At 45.4% G+C, this 20,258-nt stretch overlaps 1 protein-coding gene across 11 annotated transcripts in view; it reads left to right on the top strand.

The window, feature by feature from the left end:
• Window positions 1–20,258, top strand: part of LOC112467901 (CUGBP Elav-like family member 4) — a 546,980-nt gene that overhangs the window by 46,664 nt on the left and 480,058 nt on the right. For 4 of the 11 annotated variants that reach the window (XM_025036801.1, XM_025036808.1, XM_025036807.1 and 1 more), the window contains exon 1: window positions 2,989–3,834. The exons of 4 other annotated variants lie outside the window; for them this stretch is intronic. In XM_025036801.1, coding sequence (XP_024892569.1) covers window positions 3,778–3,834 — 57 coding nt within the window. In that variant the 5' untranslated portion in view covers window positions 2,989–3,777. Of the gene's footprint in view, window positions 1–2,987; window positions 3,835–20,258 lie in introns of those variants that run through there. 3 more of the 11 variants (XM_025036796.1, XM_025036794.1, XM_025036799.1) reach the window with 3 other exon arrangements.

Below are 20,258 nucleotides of genomic sequence, written 5' to 3'. Positions count from 1 at the left end.
ATGAAAACCAAATGTATAGATATACGTGTTTAATATACGAAGCAGAATAACATTAGCTAAAGCTCATTTTTTTATACCCATTAATTTGAAAAATATATTTGACAAAATAAAATTCAAGTTTAGAAGCGCCATGCAAATTTTGCTATCACGATACCGAGCTAACTAGCACATATATGAACAGCTGCCTTTGACTGTTGTGCGATTGGCATGTATTCATCCTTCTGTCGCGTTTGCTGTGTCTCGATAAGATAGGGCCAGAATGATATTTAAACAGATGCTCGTCAGGGGCTGGCGGATTTTACTTTGATCAACGCGCATCGGGTCTAGGATCTCTCAGCTCTGCTCGCTAATTCGAACTCATCGCTCAAACTTGTAGAGATTGCAATCTCAGCGTGAAGTTGCATAAAGTTACGTAACGCGCTATGTATGCATAAGTCACGTCAGCCCAATCACATTAAAATACTTCGGCCGAGAACAACGATGGTTATGCAAATCTTAATCTAGCGCTTATATTCACCGAGGCGGTTTTACGAGCCGGCTGCACGATGGCGATGGAATGGCGCGTAGCCTTCCGCCCCAAGATGCCGATTTCATTCATTGGTACGGCTCTTGTAAACGCGGCTAAACGCGACTAAACACCCGCGTCGGCAATACGCACGATGCAACGCGCTCGTTTGCCGATCCGGACCTCGAGTCGAGTCGTAATATCCGAATACACCTGAGACCATAACTCGGCCGAGCAACGGACCCTTCATAAACACAGATCCCGTAGCCGAGGCAGCGCTGCTGCTGCGCAAGCAATAACAATGCCGCCGGCCAACGTCGTCTATACTTAGCTCGCGCTTATACTGCGGAAGCGATCGTTGCACGTGCGCACGCGCCCGTTCGCGCGCACGCGAGGAACAGAAAGCGACAGAGAAAGTATTTGGGCGCCCCGCTTCCGGCCGGTTTCCGTAATACTTCTAGCGCGGCTTGACGTGGCGTGTCAAACTTGTTGCTATACATACGTCCGATGATTCAGATTCCCCGTTCCTTCCTCGAACGCTAAATTTAATGGCGCGTGTACGCTTCGACTTTCGTCCGCGATACCGCAGACCTCACCGCCGTATTTATCAACATCGTCATTAAGCGAACTGCATGTAAAATAACAGTTACGTCACTCGGAACCGTCGAAAATTATATATATATATATCTCTCTGCGGAAAAAGGAAAACGATTCGCTTAATGTCGTCCGTCCGGCGGATCTAAATGCATTGCAGTTAACCGCCTCCGTACTTTATCTGCTTCTTGTTCTCCCCATATTTTTTTTCTCGGCCTCATTTGCTGCATCGAAATCCGCATGAAAATATCCGAATCTTTTTCGCTGCGGGTAAAGCTTTCCAGATTTAATTCTTGTTTATTTGCTTTACTTTGTAAGCCATGTCTGAAACTCGCCCGTCGTGTTGGTCTAGGCAGCCTCAACATTAACAGATCGCCAGATGTTCGCTCGGTATCGCGGGCGACAGAAAAATTTCGTATACGTGTTACGGCTCGTAGATAGAAATCCGATCTGTGGACGTTACAATCTCGGAATCTCGACGATGTTCGGGAGAATGGAGATGATTGCGTTTTGAGGGACTATAAAGATCGATCGAAATGGCAAATTGGATATCATAAGGGTCGTTAAATAAAAATGCAATGTCGGGTCATCGCGCGAGCGTCACGCTATAATACGCGAGGAGTAATGTTCCGCCTTGACTGCCTTGAGCGTAATCGCTTGGCAGCGGTTCCCTCGTGAGAATTGAAAAAATGCATTAAAGCTCACGCCTGCTTTCCGGCCGCTGCCGCTAGAGACCTTCGTTTTCCGTGTTCGAAATCATGAGGGAGAGAGAAAGAGGGAGAGAGAGCTTAAGTGGCGAGAACGTCGAGGTGACGCGATAAGGAACGTTGAAATTCAGACGGACGAATTGCGGGTGACAAATTGGCGGGCCGATTTACGAGGGTGTAATTGGCGGTGTCGCGCCATGGGTTTACGCCAGTTACCAAAGGCAAAGAAACGTATATAGGCGCAGCGAGAAGGTGAACGGAGTGGATGAGGGAGAAACAGGGACGGGGGGGGGGGGGGGGGGGGAGAGACGGGGAGAGTTTGTACGGATTTGCATAAGGCGAGCGATACTCGCGCGTGCAAAGCTCGACGTGGAAGCTCGAAAAAAAAGGGCACGGAAAAACGAGGCGGTCGGGTGCGCTCGTGAGCGCGAAGGCCCAAAGAAAAGAACGGAGCTGTCCGAACCCGTGCATTGTTTGCATTCCCTCCTAACGAAGTTTTTGCAACTGCAGCGCGCACCTGCGCCGCACTTGAATTCAATGACGTTCCAACGATTTCAGCCACTCCAAGTGTCCTATGCATAATTCACTGTCTGCAAGTGACGCAATAATAAAAGTGGCGGTTTTTTTCGTGGACCTCTATCTCGCTACCCTTGGTTTGTGCGGAGCTAGAGCTAATACGCCATTACGTTAATTTTGCGCATTTTTCGTTACGTATATTTTTCCATAAATTATATATCTTTCTCGTCTCGTGACATAATAGATTGGATTCAGCTTTGCAGCAAAAAAGGATTTATAAGTTGCCGACGAAGTATATTAAAAGTAGCTATTATACTTCGCGTACACCGCGCAAAGTGTCGTCAGATCGTTACGTAATTATCGCGTGACTATTACGTACGGAGTTGAAACGAGGTCTCCGTCGCCACCGTCAAACAATTACGCGGATCTGGCTGCGCGTACCGCGACGACGAGGGTCGTTTTTGGCGGGGTAAAAGATATCGAGACGAGAGAAGACGAGAAGGAAACAGAGACGAAGACGGAGGAACGTCGAGGAGGGATGGAATGGAAATGGTAGGGGATTGGTACCCGAGAGGGGGGAGAGGAGTCACTCCCGAGGAGAAGCAAGCTGAGTGGCGACGCCTCAGTGACCGAGCTTACTCTCCCTTGTGCTTTCGTTCGCAAGCGCGGCCTGCCGGATTCGCGTTTCTCTCTGTATTACACACGCGGCCACTTACACTCGCGCACACGGACGTTACACACGTGCCCGTACACCCTCGCGTTTCCCTCCGTTTCCATTGTCTTCGTGTGCGTGTCGCCCCGCGCACACAGAACCGTCCGTTTTCCACCCTCGTGGCCGCCTCGTGGACCTTCCCTTTCGACTTCCGCGATACAGCCTTGGGAGCAGTTACACGCGCCCTTCGTTCGGTGCCCTTCCTTTCCCTCGTCTCTCTTTCTTTTTCGCGTGCTCGTGCATTAGATTGTTGCGTATCCAAGTTATCAGAAAACTGTCTCTTTCTGTCCACTTCGGAGAAGAAATACTTGGAGGATTTTGTGCGCCCTCGGCGGCTTCGTAATTCCACATCGGTTCACGTTGGATTAGTACGATGATTTTGATAAGCTCCACGTGCTTCGTTCTTGCTAACTGTCAAGAACGAGAGTGCTCGAAACAGTCGTAAATAAGTATTGTGCGTGATGAATTTTTCGTGACAGTGATCAGAGTTTTATTTTTAACAGTTTATATGATTGATATTGCATCAAAATTAATTTGTCAGATATTTGAGTGAAGCTATGCAGTGCAATGATTTTGTACGATGACATTAAGATTGTGATTACATATTAAAAGAGGGAATTTGTGAGGGAAAATTACGCGTACTGAGTCGCAGTGACCGTTTACGGTCCGTCGAGTTTTATCCCTACGTGTAATCTGGAATTAGTGCCGCGTTATTTGCTATTCAGTTTATACATCGCAACAACATGGTCGACTTCATCGCCTATCCGGAGATCTCCTATCTCTACGATGAATTTATGATGGTACGATAAACTTCTCTCTTAATTTTACAGATATACCCATGGTAGAAAGAAAGACCGGAGTACAATTATATTATAAAATATCATATGCTCCGTTTAATTGTATGTCTGAAATGTTATTGTTATTAATGATCAGGGAATTACATCAGCCGCTAATTATTCACATCCACCCTGCGTAACAGCTGCAACTCGTTGCCTTCTATGGCTCATTCGGATGCTATTAATCGTACAAGAGCTATTCTAGTTCTAATATGAAACAATCAAGCTAATATATTGTTAACTGAACTAAATAGAACTGTGATACATCTCTGAATGTGTATATAGATATTAATTTCTAATTTCAATCAAAATTGATTCCGTTCAAAATGATCGCTCATATCTTTCGAAAGCTGAATTCAGACCAAGCGGGTGAGCGTGAACAAACACGAATCAACAATTTATGGCACATCATTTACATTCATTGGAGGAAATTGTTCATTCGCATTTGGTCGCGCTCACTTGTAGATTCAATATCAGAGGTCCAATTTTTTATTTTTTTAATATTTTATCATAAGGAAAATAATTGAAAGATGTTATAACTTGTTAATAAAATTTAGTTTTACTTTTTGCAATTTACACGAATTAATTTTTTTCTCCCTGTTTTATTTTTTTATCTAGATCCATAAATTTACGGACCTCGATAAAATCGTCGATAAATATGAGAGAGGATCTCGTACATGTTTTTCTTCGCATATTTTAATATTCTGTTGCTTCAAGCTGTTTCACTTATCTTAGTTAACGTAGTCAATTTATACAATAAGTAGAAAAATGTTTCTGTGGAGGGATTTACTTATGCGATAGAAATATAGACGCAAAAGTTCGCTCGAAATCGGCGCTTCCATATGGAGCACGAGGGTGGAGCTTTCATTGTTCTTCATTCTAAGTAAGACAACATCTCGCAATGACCTTACCAGATAATTAATCGTTCATACGACGGCGGCATAAAAGATTCACCTATCTCTAGTGGAAAGTCACGATGTTCTCCCACACCGTGCTGCCGTGATAGCGAGCGTGGAAACGTGTTGAGGGAGGTGAGGGTGGTAGAAAGGGTGAACCCTCACCACGAAGTGGAACTACTTTACGGGAATATCACTTTGATCCGGCGCTTAATGAACGATGGACCGAGCTCGGTAAGAGTACCCAGACTGAATTTAATTAGGGCTCTTAACTTGCCGGGTCGAGAGCATGACGGAATCCCGTGCAGGTCTCGATGCGTGCGACAGAGACTGCCGAGTGTCGCGGTAACGGCCGGGGAACGGGGGGGGGGAGCAGGAATGAGGGTTGGTAAAAGCTCGGATGGAACGGCGCGGGCGGTGCGTACGCGCCGCTCGGCGCTCGGCGCTCTCGGGAAGGGAAGGCTTTTTGCTTTGAGAACGACGGAGCAGATCCGTCACGCTGATGACGACGTCGACGATTCGAGTCGAGCCGATTGTCATGCAAATCACGGAGAACGGAGCGGCCCGTTATTGACTCGCGGCGGCCGGTCTCGTCGCTCCCGCGATTCGCGTTCTCATCGCGGAGAGTAGAGAGAGAAAACCACTGTCGTCGTCGGTCGACGGAGTCACAGCCGCTTTTCCGCCGGCGCGGCGGTGCGAGCGTAGCGGGTAATTACACCGGGCTGAGCTAGTAATTAGAAGGAGGGAACAATTCCGCCACCGGACCGGATAGAAAAATTGAAACAACTCGGTGTGACGGAGGAGTACTTTCGGTCCGGATCTCGATGACCGAATCGACCGCGCGATTTTACGGCGCTTTGATCCTTTGGTCGAAAAAATCGCTCTCGCTGACAAATGCATACCTTTTGCCGGCACCTTTTAATTTTGCGGATAAACAAGATCGTTCAACACGATATTTTTTAGTTAAGTATTTTCATGCTAGTGCGATTTCTATATTTTAATTTTGAAACAATTATGTTGATGCGAACGTAATTACGTAAAATAATTACCGCCGTAACCATAAATTAGTAATTTATTTTATTTTAAATATGTATACGCATTAGTCCATTAGTGTAAATGACACGTTACGTTTATATTTCCGTGGTACAGAATAATTTTGTGATTTACCTTCTGCTTTTCCATTTGCCAACATTACGCACAAAGATCATCACAAAACTAGGTTCATCGCGGAAACGTGCTCTCTCTCTCTTTCTCTCTCTCTCTCTCTCTCTCTCTTTCTTTCTATCCCGTTGCGATTGCACGGCGACTTATCTTTTTTAGTTTTCCTTTTTTCCCCGACCTATCGTCGCGATTTCTAATATCGCTGGCGACATCCTCGACGGAGTTCCCAGAGACAGGCGCGGACGAGCGCGAAACGGAAATTGAATGCGTCCCTCCGGCGGAAAAATAATGTCCCAGTTTTAGAAGTTTGATCAGGCGGAGAGCTCGTTTCGTCGCGAGATCACGACGGCCGCGTCGTCGTCGACGGTAGAGCTCGGTATACAGAGCTCGTTCGCCGCGGATCGACCTTTTTACGGTGAACGTGCATGGCGCGATGCAAGTTGCACCTCTCCTGCGCCACTTGCGTGCGCCACGGCGGCTCCGATCTCTCCCGTGGAAATTGAGAAAACTTTATTTGCCCCGACGCGGTCGTGGAAAACATCGGAAAACGCGAGAAATAGGAATTGCGCGAGCAAACCCCCTTACCGTTTGCCGAGGCGAACAAGGACGCGCCCCTCGTGGCCAGTCCCGGAGTCGAACTTATTTCCACGTTGCGATACCGAGTGTCTTCCGTAGGGTAGTAAACCATTTCGCACAGGAAAGTAGGGGAAAGTCTGACACGAAGATAGCAAGAAGAAATAGAAAGGAGAGGCGAAGTCGCCGCGTGTTTCTCGTTACTTTTGTAAGGATTAGGGTGTTAGGGTAAATGAAATTAAATTAACTTGGAGGCCCGGGAAACAGTTTCCTTCGTAAATTCTTGAAACAACGAGAAAACGAAATCATAAATATTTATATATTATTTCGCCTACATATAATTACAATATATAAATTTCAGCGCGAAAAAGATCGCGAAAACGTTTCAATGTGGTTCTTCGCGGAACTTGGCGCGAAAGGAAAAACTTGTATACACTTGGGTGGTACGTGGTGCACAATATGTTGGATGTGATGTATATAGGCAGCTACGAAATTCGCGCTGCGAATACCTAAAAATAGTCGAAGATCGTGCAAACACTCGAGGCACCATTAGCCGTTACTATTTCCAGACAGCCGCTCTTTAAACAGCAGAAGTATTGGAGGAAATATCGGCGAGATTTCGGCGGAAATATCAGCCGGGCTAACTTTCTTTGCTCATCGGCGTTACCATATTTCCGACCGATTTCCCCGTCTCTCCCCAATCCATGTACCGTCCATTTACTTAAATCATTTCGCGATTGCTCCGTCGGCACGTGTCTAATATAAATATTTACGCCGGCCCAGCCAGCCAGGCTGACATCACGTTCATTTTAGGTTTTCCGACAAAGATCGACTCGCCCGCTCTCAATTCCTATCGGCTTACTTGGCCTAAAATTACTCGGTGAGTAAACGTCATCGTGGTAGATAAAGGTACTATCGTGAAGTTACGAGTATATTATCTCGGATCTACGTGTGTGTTGGAAATTCCTGCCTTCCGCAGGCAGGTAAGGATGACGTTGTTGTATAGTTCTTGATTTCATTTAATGGACTTCACCTATCGCGCAGCGCAACTGTCAGTCGAAACGAGGTCAATGGAGTCCCGTAATCCTGTGACGTGTACAAGTCAATATCGGAGCGAACTTTTTTCGTTACGTAATTTACACGCGAGCTTATCGGATTTTACACAGTCTCCGAGCTCGCTCGCTCGCGAGAACAAAAAAACCGTAGTCATGGAGCGAGCATGCGAGAGAGGAGTTCGGGCAAGTGTTGGGAAAATATTCTGGGCTTTTCCAGTGGGTTTTATCAACGATAGGTTGGTCTGCTTCTACGCGCGAGGGCATGGAAAGAGTGTCCTTTCTTCAGTGCGTTTAGGTATTGTCGACGGTATCTCGACCGGGCAGTGGGCAGGCTTTGTGTTTCTGCCCCAGTTTCCGTCGCCCAGGCCGGTCGCCATACAGGTTTGGTAGTACATTACAGCGAGGGAGAGGCAAAGGGTCGGACCATAAAACATTTATGCGTTTTCCATGTGTGTCCCGTGAACTCGCGCGCGCGCGCACACACGTCATGTTAGGCACATGTGAAAGGGTATGTTACCACCTTGAGTTAAAAATATCCGATACATATCGCGCAACGCCCGGTCGCATACAGCTGATTCTCCGTCGACACACGAGAACCACAAAGCGCGCGTTTTCGCGGTTTTGCGTTTTACGAGCCTTTCAGCATCCGTCTCTCGCGCGCGCGATTCGGTTCCGCTGCGTGCCTCGATCGATCGCCCCCGTGCCTACGCTCAACATTGCACGAAACATTCTTCTCCTGCTCGACCATGATACGGTTCGGCCTACGTAGGAAAATCATTACTGCTGTCCGGACGTGGAATGAGAAACATTCCTCCCCTTTTGATTTTTTCTCTGCTTTAAAAGAATACAGAAACTTAATTCAAAAACCATAATGAATTAAATCATAATAAATTAAATGTTTATAATGGCAAAAAGATAATTATCGATAAATTATTAATTACTAGAAAAAGAAATAAAAATAAATAAATTTAAAAATCAGAATCATCCATGCATTTTTAGAATTTATATTTTATTACAGAAATGAAAAATATGTCTGTTAACTGCAATATCTGTGAGTAAAATTATATAAAAATCTATCTCTCAACTGAATGAGTACATGTATACGTAACGGAGGTCAACATTACTTTGGCAATATACGTATTTGCGCGAGTAATCCGCGGCTGTGCTCACTTCTAACGTCTTTTCCCGGTAGGTTCTAGAAGTTCGTTCATTTATATCTAGCCGGTGCAGAAAGCGCTGTCGGTCCAGTCGTTTTGGGCACCGAAACCCCCAGGGAGAAAAGAGAAAGAGAGAGTTCTCTTTGGTCGCATTCAACCGACATTAGCGTCACGCTCAGCGCGGCAAAGGAGACGGAAGTCGAACGAGAAAGAGATGTGGGCGTGAAAGGGAAAGAAGAAGGAAGCCCTTTCTATCTCTGGTAGGAAGGCTGAAGTTTGTAACTCCATTCGGGTGAAAGGGTCGCGGGGGGCATAATTCTGGTAGAGAGGCTATGACGAGCCAAGTTGGCCACCTTCAGGAGACGCCTCAAAGACTCTTCCGCTAATTTGATGATCCTCCAAAGACCCGGGCTGCAATCTGCCGCTCGGCTCGTGCTCCTTCAGACATGGACCTCAGCCGATCTCGCTACGTCACTCTGGCCCGAAGGGAACGGTTCCCTCCGAAGAGCTAAACGTCAGGTCTCTTCACCTTTCTCGCCTATGCCCCTTAACCCCGTCCTTATCCGCAGTTAAAAGGGTAGTACGCATTGACGACCTTATGCATATGAAAGTATTATAGTAGGCTCGGTAAATTTTTATTTGTATTTTTTAAGGCGGACCTACCTATCAAAAAATATACCATATTAAATTCGAAAGGAGATTATAATGATTTGATTCGACGAAAGGAATTAAATAGAAGAGCAAATAAGGTATCATAGAAATTAAATTAAATTATTCGGAAATTGAATATTGTTCGAATATGGCATACACAGGTTTGTTGATAATAACTAATGAGTTGTCAGTCATAAGTAATAATTGAGAAACAATTATATACCGAGAAATAATTACAGCATTATCAAAATATCGCTAGCTTTTGAGAACATCATGCAGTATCGTGCGAGTAATTAAGTTTTTCTTTGCTCTTTAACGAAATTACATTGCGCGAAACGCTTTGCGGTGGTGTACAAAGCTATCTGTGCTTTCCAAAAGATCCTTTTCTACAGCTCGTACGGTCTTACACGTATTGAATGTCTCGCGCGAGCTGCTTAATTCCGTGGGCAATTCGTTTGGGTCTCGTACCACGGGGATTACGGGAGATCTGATGAGTTCCTCGGGTAGGGTTTCGGCGCGACTCGCTGTAGAGAGAGAAGAGCCGGGAGAACCTTCCAGATTCCAGAGAAGAAAGGGAGGAGTAGCGAGGGTGAAGTAGGCGGCACAGAGGGCTAGAAGAGAAGCTGGGTCAGCGTCACCGGAGTGTATAATTGGCTTGATTGTCGGGTTCTAATCTGGTTCTGCTTCTGCCCCCTGTCGGGGTGAGACGTGTCCAGCCTGCTGCTAGTGGCGTAGAAGGGTTCCGGGAAATACGAGCAATGTGGCCTCGCTTTTCTGGTCCGTTTCCTTATTTGTAATACGTTCTTCTTCGGGTTAACATCGGGTTAATCTACAACACGCCACGCTACCGTCCACTCGGCTAATAGATCAAGGAAAGGTTCTCCCCGAGAGCCGAGGCCGCGCCTCGCACAAAGGAAGCTCGCATTATACATAAAAAAAAATTAGGAAACTAACTGAAAGCTCTGGCGGCCGCGTCAGAGAACGTTATCGCGGTAATGAATCGTGACAAGTCATAAAACTGAGTTACGGCATCCCTCGCAATTAGGCGACGAGGTATAAACAAGCTTCCCGGCAACACTGAAAGCAACGTTGCGCAAATCGCTCTCTATGTGCCTTTATAATTTTTGCGATTCTATCGCCGTGGACATTTATGACGACATTGTATGAACGCTAAGAGCAAAGAGTGCATATTGAAAAATTCATATCATGCATCATGTCTGTGAAAAATAGCCGTCGTAATTTTTGCTGTGTAAAATGTATGAGTAGTAGTTATAATCAAGGTTTATATCGTCATTGATGTAAACTTAAAATGATAATTAGCACTAAAAATCTGTTTTATGATTATGTTAATTTTCCATAAACGTATTTTCTACTAAACAAAGTTAGTTATTAAGAGAGAAAAAAAGAAATGGTATTAAATTTTTATTATTATACTGTTAACGTTCTATTTTCATTGTCATATTTTCAAATTTACATATTAAAAATAATATCATTGCTCGTATAATTTCGCACTGAAGTCCGTTTCGGTTTGTACTTAAGATCAACGAACATTCTCCGTTAATATATGATTTTCCAGCATCATGTAATGTTAAGTTTGCTTTGCGCGAACTTAGATAGATCCCCGGGATGAGCCTCGGGGTGTCTGTTGCTGCATAAAGTAGAGATTGGAATTGAGGATAATGAAGCAGCATCGATGGCTAAGATAAATAGTGGCTAAGACGCGCCCGGGGGCATTACCTCCGCAAGGTATACATCCTCCAGCGAGGTAGTTACGCGATAATGAGGAAAATGGCCAAGGGTGGCTTAAGACGAGGCTATGGTGCCGCAGAAGTGGAGATATTTTCGGAGACCAGCCCGGAAATTGCCTGTCCAATTGAATCGCAAACAATATGAAAATTTGTTCGAGAGTTTTGATTATACAAAGGAGGCTACGGTAGACGTTGGCAAAAGCGGGAAGGTGGGAGGACAAAGAGAACACAGACACATTCCACGATGGCGGAGAGCGAGACGGGGAGTCTTAGAGGCGCGCGGAAACAATGGCCCACCATCAGACTTGCAAAGCGGGATCGCATTTTTACTTTCAAATTAAATTATTTTCTCCGTTTCGTGTACGATTAATGCTCTTCAAATCCCAAGTACTTTTAATCGTCGAGCTCTTTCATTGATATTAGGCCATTAGTATTTAGTCGTTATGCTCATCGACGACAAATTATCTCGCTCGTTCATTTAGTTGTAAAGTTTCGCGTTGAGCTAAATTGTGAAAACATGAAGATATTTTATGTGATAAAAATCGGTATGCATATTTTTCTTGAATAAACATACGTATGTAGAAAACGCAATAGCAGGAAATCCATTAGGAAATAAATTTACGAAAAGAAAATGAAATCGATATTGATTAATGAAGTTTGATATTATCAAATATATTCGCGTGATATCGTTGATAGCTAACAAATTATTTATTTATTTATGCATCATGGATTATTTATTCTGACATAAATTATTTATGCTGAATGCAACATTATGCAGTTATCCCTGAAATGCTAATAAACAACATCGTAAAATGTAAATTCTACAATGAAAATGTTGTACATTTTGGCGAAGTAGCAACATTATCATTATAATATTTGTTTCTCAACATTTAACCGTAATTGCTACGTGATAGCAGAAATAGTGGTGAACATTTCTCATAAAAATTATAACTTTGGCTAAGACAAGCAGTTGTCTTAAGAAATAATTGTTAAGCTCATTATAGTTTTTTATTTTGTTGCATTCTAAAACACCTATATTTTTTTTAAATATCTACGAAATTGTCTGCAAGCTTCCTTATCTCGCGAAGCGGGATCAGGTGTTGCGAATAATTCCATTTTGAAGTCGAGAGGTGACGCGTAATCGCGCGAGTCCGATCGCAATGGCATAAAATCGATGGCGCGTTCGAAAGGCGAGGAGACTGACGTGCGAAGATACCGCCGATGTACCTCTGCGCCGCGCGTGGCACAATTCACGGACGTGCAAGTGTATGACGACCGCGTTATTATGGCGCGTCGAGAATACACGTGGTATATGAAATGTAAAAGGGCTTTCGGAGGCATTCCAGGCAGCCTGCTCTCGAGCGCGTTTCTAGGAAACTGGGTCGGCGTATATTTCGAGAATTGTCCCTTATCTCTCTCACGGCGCGTAACCACGAATTCGTTTCCCCATGAATTTCAATCGAGTCAATCGTGTCGCGTCGACGCCCATTGACGCCACCGTTATGTACGTAACGTACGTACGTATACGTATATGTCGCCGCGGAGTTGACTTTAAATTCCCGTGACGATCGACCGCACGACAGCACGGCTCCTTTGTGACGCGAATCGGCAAGGAAATGAGAAACGTCGAGAAGAAAGGGAACGGTCCGCGCATTGTTTTTTTAAAAGAATCATTGGTTTTTAAAGGGGCGACGCGAAAGCGCCACGGTAATGCAACGCTTACGAGCAAGTAAGTGCTGGTATTAATATTGAAACTCAAAACGCTACACCGCGTGCGTTGCACAAGGCCCCCGCTAAAAGGAGAGCTTTGTACCTCGATATAAGGTTTTCCTTTATGTATGCCGCAGTCAATATTGCACACGCTAAATGCGAGCACGAAGCCGCTTTATTTTATCATGCATTTTGATCAGACCAAAGCTTCGATTTCGGTCAGGGAAATAATTGTTCCATTATGCTCCTCAAATTATTCATCATCATATAAATTGATCGTTTAGATTTGCCTTCTTTTTAATATTTTATTGTTTCTATATTCACCTCTTTCTGAAATTGCGCCAGCAACGATTCGTCGCAATTGTTTGTAACGTGCGATTTTTGAAACGATTTTGACGGGCACGAGACTTTTTATCGGATCGTCCCACGCGCGTCACGATAAAGTGGCGTACATATTAAAAAATCAAAACACCGAGGGACGATGGAACGACTGTCAAGATGCAAAAAAGCGATATAGAGGACCGCGGGTTTATCCGGATGCGCGACGCGAATCGATGGCGACAACTTTGTGTCCCGTGGACCATTCGAGCTCCCTCATCCGTCGCGCCGCGCCGCGCCGAGCGTGTATGCGTGTTCGTGTGCACGCGCCCGCAACGCGGAGATATGGCCGCTCATGCGTGCTAAACGCGCGCACCGCGCGCACGTCGCGTGTGAATGTGCGCGTAAACAGCCCACAAAAAGCTAGCGTGAGGTGAGTGCACAAGTAGAGGAAAAGAGACGAAGGATGAGAGCGAAGCATTTCAAATGGTATATAGAGAGAAATAGACAGAAAGAGAGAGAGGGAGAGGGAGAGAGAGAGAGAGAGAGAGAGAGAGAGAGAGAGAGAGAGAGAGAGAGAGAGAGAGAGAGAGAGAGAGAGAGAGAGAGAGAGGAGATGGACAGGCGAACACAGGAGGAAGAGATGAGAGAGTTGGGAGAGGCAACATAATGCGCGCGGTATACCGCGGCACGGTACTTCCGAATTACTCCTGCAAAATCTCCCCGCGTATTTGCATTCCCCCGCGGCGAGCACAGACAGAAATTAATTGCGTACTTGCGCTAGCGACAATGAAATGCGCCGTTGTGCGCGAACAAATCCTGTCGGCTACGCCGGAAATCTAAGACACTCGGACGATATCCTGGAAGTTTCGTCGTCAAAATTTCATTCCGGCCGATTCGGGTTGAACCATCGAGTATACACGAGGTAACTACGTAGGCCCACGCTTGTAACATAGAGATGAATTAGGAACGTGTCAGCAACGCCGTTTGATACTAACTTTGGTTGAGTAAATTTCCTTTCTCCGTGTTATATCATAGGTACGAGGATAATTTTAGAAAGGAAGGAGGAAATCCGTAAGTCAGCTTAGCTTAATCTAAACCATTCATGCAACCGGAACTTGATACAATAGTTCCACCAATGGTTTCCTACCTATTTCTGTAACCACTGTCCAAGCAGTACAGCAATGTCAACGACGAATAAATCAATCTAACAATAAGTTATTTTTACTTATAGCGTTATACAATTTTTCAAATAATTTTTTTCCTTTTTAGATCGTACTCTTTGCTTTTTATGTAGATATCGCCATTATTTTCGGCATTTCGTATATAATATATTGAACAAGTTTTCATCACATAAAAATGGAAGAATATTTAATATGCAGTTTTTAACTTTACTGTTTCGTAATCCAGATTTTTAATTCGATCATTTACACTGATAAGTCAAATTGATAAGACAAATTAGTCACTTCAAAATGAATTTACGCGGTCGTATTCTTGCGTAATTAGTTTTGATCGTTAACCATCCTTTTTGCTGCAGATGCTAAAATTGGCAAGTGTTGTATTCCGCAATAAGGCGCGAACGTCTAACGCGAGCTCACGCCGCCACGAAATATAGCGGCAGGTCGTTAATATCGTGAATAAGCGTTATCTCGCGCGACACAATGTGACAAATCGTGCCCGGTTTTGCCGTTGTAGTGGCGTCGAATCACAACGACACAATGCGGAGTAGTTCTCGCGTTGTCGTACTGCGCGCGCGGTCTCAGCATATTCCGCTTCAACTCCTGACGAAGTTCTCGTTCTTGGGTAATTACTTGTCCTTGCGGAGGAGTTACACACCCAGCCGTCAGATGTACAAGCGGCGCTACAATGATTGTTCAATCGACTTAATCGCGGCCGCATAGTTGTGACCACGTGAATGATAGATTCGAGTAAATGCCTGAACACACACACACACACAAACACACACACACACACCTTCCCTCGATTCCCGTTTAATTAATTTAAAAACGTTACAGGTACATGTGTATATTTGCAACTCTTGTAGATATACGAAATTCTTGTCCTTGTTACGCGTTTGCATCGCGCAAGAGATTACATTTCTTGTGAAATATTCTGACGAGAAATATATATACGCGAAACTGACAATTGTTTCAAGCGTGATCGCGGGCGATATATTCATCCAGCGTTGCTGGAATTCTACCCTGAACGTTTGACATTAACGCGGTGTGCCAACGATGTTTTCTTACTTGCATTTTATCGCGTCCTTCCTCTCGGTCCCGGAATGCCAGACGAGCCGGAGGGGTATCCCCTTCGGCGACTTGTTTCGCGTAATTAAATCCCAGGCAACCCGACGAGACGTCGGAGCTTGATAAATGAAGTGTTTCGCCAGGATAGAGTAGATCTCCTCTTCGTCAGAGTCGTGGTTGTGGCGAGCGGAGAGGTCGACGAAGCAAGGGGTCATGTGAATATTGCAGGACCTCGCACCTCTCATCGCCCGTCGTCGGACTCACGTCGACACATTATTTAGCATACATAGACCGTGTAGTTCGCACTCTAGACTACGCTTTGTGGGGCAGGATCACCGCATTCATCTCATTTCCGTTGTAACAAGGACTATCGCATGCGGAAGTTGCGATTTATAATTTATTCGAATTGCAAATTACAATTGCGTAAGCTCTAAAAGAATGTGGTACGATAAAAAGATAAAGTTTATTATGAATAAACTTATGTTTTTTTTTAATTCGTGATAAGACTTGACACGAATTTGTGTATTCATCGTTTTAGATTGCGAATGACGTACCCTGACGCATGTTCGATACTCTGCGTATTATAGCGCGTCTACTACGTGTACGCGTCTCTAGCCAGTTCACAAAGACAAATTTCAGCAGTAAACATGTCTGGATCACTGCCAGCCGTACTTTTTTTGGGCAGCTTTATCGCACTTTAGCTTATTCAGCCAACCTCAATTTTCAGAACAGGATTAATGATTCTCTTTATCCGTTACTTCCGCGATAAATAACGCGCGGCGACGTTAAAACAATGCGGCCGCGTATTTCTGAAATTATGGTAATTTTTTGCCGTACGTAATTTATACGCCGAAAGGTTAATTAAGTAGCATCTCATTAGAGCGCGAATTTCGTAATGTTTTCCCCGTAAATAATTCTGGCTGCCGCCGATCTATCGAACCTGCTGCTTTTCGATCGATAGCTCTCTCCCCGATCATCATATTCGGACGCTCGAGTGCTCGTATACGGAGATACGTGATTCAAAGGCTCGCCATATCTCTTGCGCGCCGACATATTTCAGCGTCGGTCCTCAACCGTGCGGCCTATAATCCCTGAAGGATTTGTCGTACACATGTTTCCGCGCCAAACTGTCCTCGAAACGTTCGATAACCCACCCCACGTGGTGGGGGAGGATCCATGGTGGCCGGAAGATCAATGTCGCGCGTTTGGTCGCGGATGTCGGATGATTTCTGGTTGCACCTGAGGCCGTCTGTGAAGTTCACGCTTGTCACGCTGCGCCGCGTGATGTATGCACACCTGCACCTGATACAAAATTTCGCCATTTATATTCGATCGATATTCGGCCTGATAGCCGTGGACAGATTACGCGTTCCGTGATTCGGCCACCGAACCGTTCTCCTCCCCCTCTCTCTCTCCCTCCCTCTTTTCTTCTCTCTTTCACCTTCTTCCTCTCGCCTTCTCTCTTTTTTTTTTTTTTACTAAACTCACCGTTATATCGGAAATATCGATCTCGTCTCTTCCGCGGATGTGTTGGAGCTGCGGGCCTACACGTAGAGCACGAGCCGTCGCATCGCGAATCCAGACGTCACCATCGCTCTCATCCCGCGCCACCTACCTTCCCCCGGCCCCTGTCCCCCTTCTTTCAGCCAGTCCTCAGGGTTTTTGCGCGCCACCACGAAACGTAATATTTCCACCGGCCGCGTCCTGCCGGCTACCAATCTTCGCAGAAGCAATAATAGCGCACCGTTCGTCCGACTGTCCATTCGGACCACCACCCCGTCCGTTCCCCCCCGCTCCGTTTTTCCTCGCCATACATCGGTAGTCCCCCGTTCTTTTACCCGCTCGACCGTCGCCGTGGCCGGGATTGGTGACGGAGACGAAGAAACGGGGAGGAAGAGGAGAAGGAGCATAGCGGAATCCCGTCATTCTCCATTTGCCTCCTCCTTCACCTCTCTCTCTCGCCCTGTATTTAGCATCGATATTTGCCCTGACAAAACGGAATCGCCTCTCTGCCAGCGAGTGGCGGCGACGCTCGTTGTTTGAACTATAGTAATTTGAGGCAGGCTAATGAAAGTGCTGCGCAAACAGCGTCGCGACGCCTCTCTCCGACGTCAAAGCCAAAACCTCCGACCGTCGACGTGTTTCCTGCGTGACCCTTTCCATCGTCTCCCTTTTTCAGTTCTGTCGCCCCCGCGCAAATCAAAACTTTTTCGTGGGTCCGCCAATGTGTTTACTCTTACGACGAAATATCGTATCCAGTACGCAGGAAGTATCGAGCGAAAACAGCTCATAATTTTTATTGCACGGCGTAGTTGTAGTATATATCTGGCTGCACCTCTATGTAATATAAAATTAAGCGTAGGCGGGGCATTAAACACACGCACGCACACGTACGTAATCCGTTTCAGCTTTTCATTATAATACGTATGAGAGGTAGCCGAGGTATTAATACATTGCTGCCATTATACGCGGTAGAATGCCTTTATAATGCATAAAACACCATGCAATTCATGCCTGATCGACCATTATACGCCACGCTTTGGCATTGTATTACGTAAAGTACATATCTTTTTTGCAATGTGGATTGTTCTTTAGTAATACATAGTATTGTAGCGCAAATCTAGTTTTAAACATGATGAAATATTGCGATACAAATTACACGCAAATTAAATATGAAAAAGAGTATATCGCATGCCTGTACATAACTGGCGGTAAACAAGGGATAATAAATTCGAATTTGATCTATATTAAATAAAAAAATTGTAAAATAGCTGATTATATATTTTATCACATCTATATTATAGATAAATCTCTTTTAATTTTAATGTTCTCCTTTTTTTATATTATATACTTTAGTATTTTGTCACTCTTCAATGATAAAAATAGTTATTTGCGTTAAAATTAGTTAGTTCATGAAGAAATACGATAAGAAACAAATTTAAGGGAATATTTTGCACATATAAAGATATTTGCGATTTTTCGCGTGAGTTGCAAATGAAATCTTCAAAAGGAACACTGTGTTTATTGGATATTCGATTTCGAGACGAGCCCAAGGAAACGCCGAATAAAATGAAGCCGCGCATTCTTTTCCAAGATTTAGCCATCGTACACACGATTTGCCTCCTGGACGTTATACGAAGCCAGATAATCCGCTGGATAGCGTGCTAATGTAAGTTTTGGCATCAACGCAAACGCTTCTTCTTCATTTTTGTCGGCGCTTCGCGACTTACTCCGCTGGCATATACCGGATTACAGTGGTATCCGGGAGAGGCGTTAATCTCGTGGAATATTTTGCGCGCGTCCCCTTTCGCTACATCCGCGTCCTCGCTCGCGTAACTGTAACCTAATAAGACCGCCTCCCTGCGAATCCCCTGCTTTAGCTCGCTCGGATCCGACGCGACAAGTTCCGGCGGCACAACTACTCGGCAGTTTCGCAGTTGCCGAATGGTAATTTCAGCTAATGCCGCGCGCACACCCGCTCCTTCTTTTCGATGACCCGGCAGCGAGAGGCGAGGCGAGACAAGCGCGCGAGCGAATTTATCGTTCCCGTGTTTACGAAGATTAAATTGCCGCCGCGAAACATGCCCGCCGATCCCTGTTCTGCATCATCTCGGATAGGGATACATCTTGATACTCTCGATTCGAAGGTGACCCGGGTGTCGAAGTTTACGGGCACTCTCAAGAGGACCGAAAATATCCCTCGGCTCCTCGGGATAACTCGAGGGGGCTGTGGTCAAACGCGTGCGTCGGCGCCATGTGGCTTCTGGTTTGCAGAGCGGATATAACGCCGCGATATGAGCGCCGGCTTTCGCGCTATCTTCTCGTGTACTCTTGAACCAAGGCCCGAACTCGCAGCCGTTTCGTGAACACACACACACACACTCTCTCTCTCTCTCTCTCTCTCTCTCTCTCTCTCTCTCTCTCTTTCATTCTCTCTCCCGCTATCGCGGTAACTTTTACGTGTCGAGCACGAATCTCGGCGCTCAACTTTGACTTTTCGCACCGCTTACACGAAAAGAAAGTTTTGCAAAAATTTTGAGAGCCATCAGGAAGGCCAATCTGATCCCTCGGTCTGTGTCGACGTGAAGGTAATGGTCGCCCGATGAGAGCTAGCGAAGCGCTTTTAACTTTCTTGTTTTTAACTGCGGCGCCCATGGGTCGTAGCGTGAGTCACGAGGCACGGCAGAGAACGCGTTTCATTACACGCCAACGATGTAGTTACAACGGGTTAGTTGTTAAATGTCGTTAAGCGTCGTTATGGTCGCGACGATAATTATCGTACGTCGGCGAACAAAAGCGCGCGCGAAGAGGTTTTAGGATGATCGGCCACTGACCAGTGGCATGCGCGCTTTACGTGCACGTTGTAAAAGATCCCCTCCTCTCTTTCCCTTTCACCCTTTCTCTTTTATCCTCCGTTCAGCCCCCGGCACCCCCGCTATCCTCTTCCGCCGTAATTTCGAGACTTCCTGCGGCCGGCAGTCTCGCGGCAGATACCCTGTATTAATTCGAGGCGAGCTTTCGGGGTCGTTTTAAGCTTTACGATCCGGCTATAAAGATTGTCTTGACCGATAATTATATAGACGGGCGAAATTGTAAACCGCTATCGCGCGACATCCTTTGAAACACCGTCTCCGAGGAAGCTTTAGTATCTACCATCTTGAGAACGGTATGGCGCGACCGGGTTATCGCGATTTGATTTACCCTGATTCCCCATTTGATATATCGTTGATTAGCTTTTGTTCAAGCTTCGTCCTATCGGTGCGCGCGAATTTAAGTACATATCGATTGCTATCTGATACACAATTACGTTTATCTGTAGATCGAAATAGATCGCGCTAAAGTCTTTCTAATATATTAACATGAACATTTTTAA

Source organism: Temnothorax curvispinosus, unplaced genomic scaffold (assembly GCF_003070985.1).
Source record: "Temnothorax curvispinosus isolate PA1 unplaced genomic scaffold, ASM307098v1 QBEX01017878.1, whole genome shotgun sequence".
NCBI classification, from domain to species: domain Eukaryota; kingdom Metazoa; phylum Arthropoda; class Insecta; order Hymenoptera; family Formicidae; genus Temnothorax; species Temnothorax curvispinosus.
This window is presented reverse-complemented; position numbering and strand designations above follow the sequence as displayed.